Source organism: Galeopterus variegatus, unplaced genomic scaffold, assembly GCF_000696425.1.
Source record: "Galeopterus variegatus unplaced genomic scaffold, G_variegatus-3.0.2 Scaffold5438, whole genome shotgun sequence".
NCBI lineage: Eukaryota > Metazoa > Chordata > Mammalia > Dermoptera > Cynocephalidae > Galeopterus > Galeopterus variegatus.
In genome coordinates this window covers 88,766-89,354 of record NW_007731549.1, presented here as the reverse complement: position 1 = coordinate 89,354, position 589 = coordinate 88,766, and the positions used below count along the sequence as shown (strand labels likewise).

The 589-nt window shown below is 30.4% G+C and overlaps 1 protein-coding gene across 1 annotated transcript in view; it reads right to left on the bottom strand.

The window, feature by feature from the left end:
• Positions 1 to 92: 92 nt before the first annotated feature.
• Positions 93 to 589, bottom strand: part of ZSWIM2 (zinc finger, SWIM-type containing 2) — a 20,781-nt gene continuing 20,284 nt past the window's right edge. The window contains exon 10 of the mRNA XM_008589428.1: positions 93 to 589. Within this exon, the coding sequence (XP_008587650.1) occupies positions 133 to 589 (457 nt within the window). The 3' untranslated portion in view covers positions 93 to 132.

Sequence of the window (589 nt, the reverse complement as noted above, 5' to 3'; positions counted from 1 at the left end):
AAGCAAAATGACAACAGAGAATTTAATATATATTTTAATATATATTTCTCAAAAGCATATACGTTTTCTATGTACTACAAATAAAATATTTTCTTATATTCAATATTTTATGATAGTAATAAAAATACTTTTTCACAATTGCACTCCTTCCATTATTAAAGATAGCTTGGTACTTTTTGCATTTAAACAGTGAGATACAGGTGGTCTTGATAGATGACTACATTTTTGTTTAATTTTCCCCATACAATTATTGTACCTTTTAGACAAACTAAGTTTAGTTGTACCCCAATTAACAATAAGATTTAAATCCTCTGGAAATAAAGTATTTGATCTCCTGTTGTCCTCTCTTATTTTAGTACCAAGAGTCGTCTTTGGATTGTGGTTAATCTGTTTACAGTGTTTGGTCATCTTCTGGCTTTGACCAAAGTGGTATTTTTCACTGATACATGGGCTTTCCATTCCAGTAGGACATACAATATTCTTATGAGCAATGGAAGGAAGAAATGTTTGAGATGACATTTTCCCAAATGATCCAGTGGGTAAATCTTCAAGATACCTGGGGAAATGTTGGCTAATTTTATATTCATAC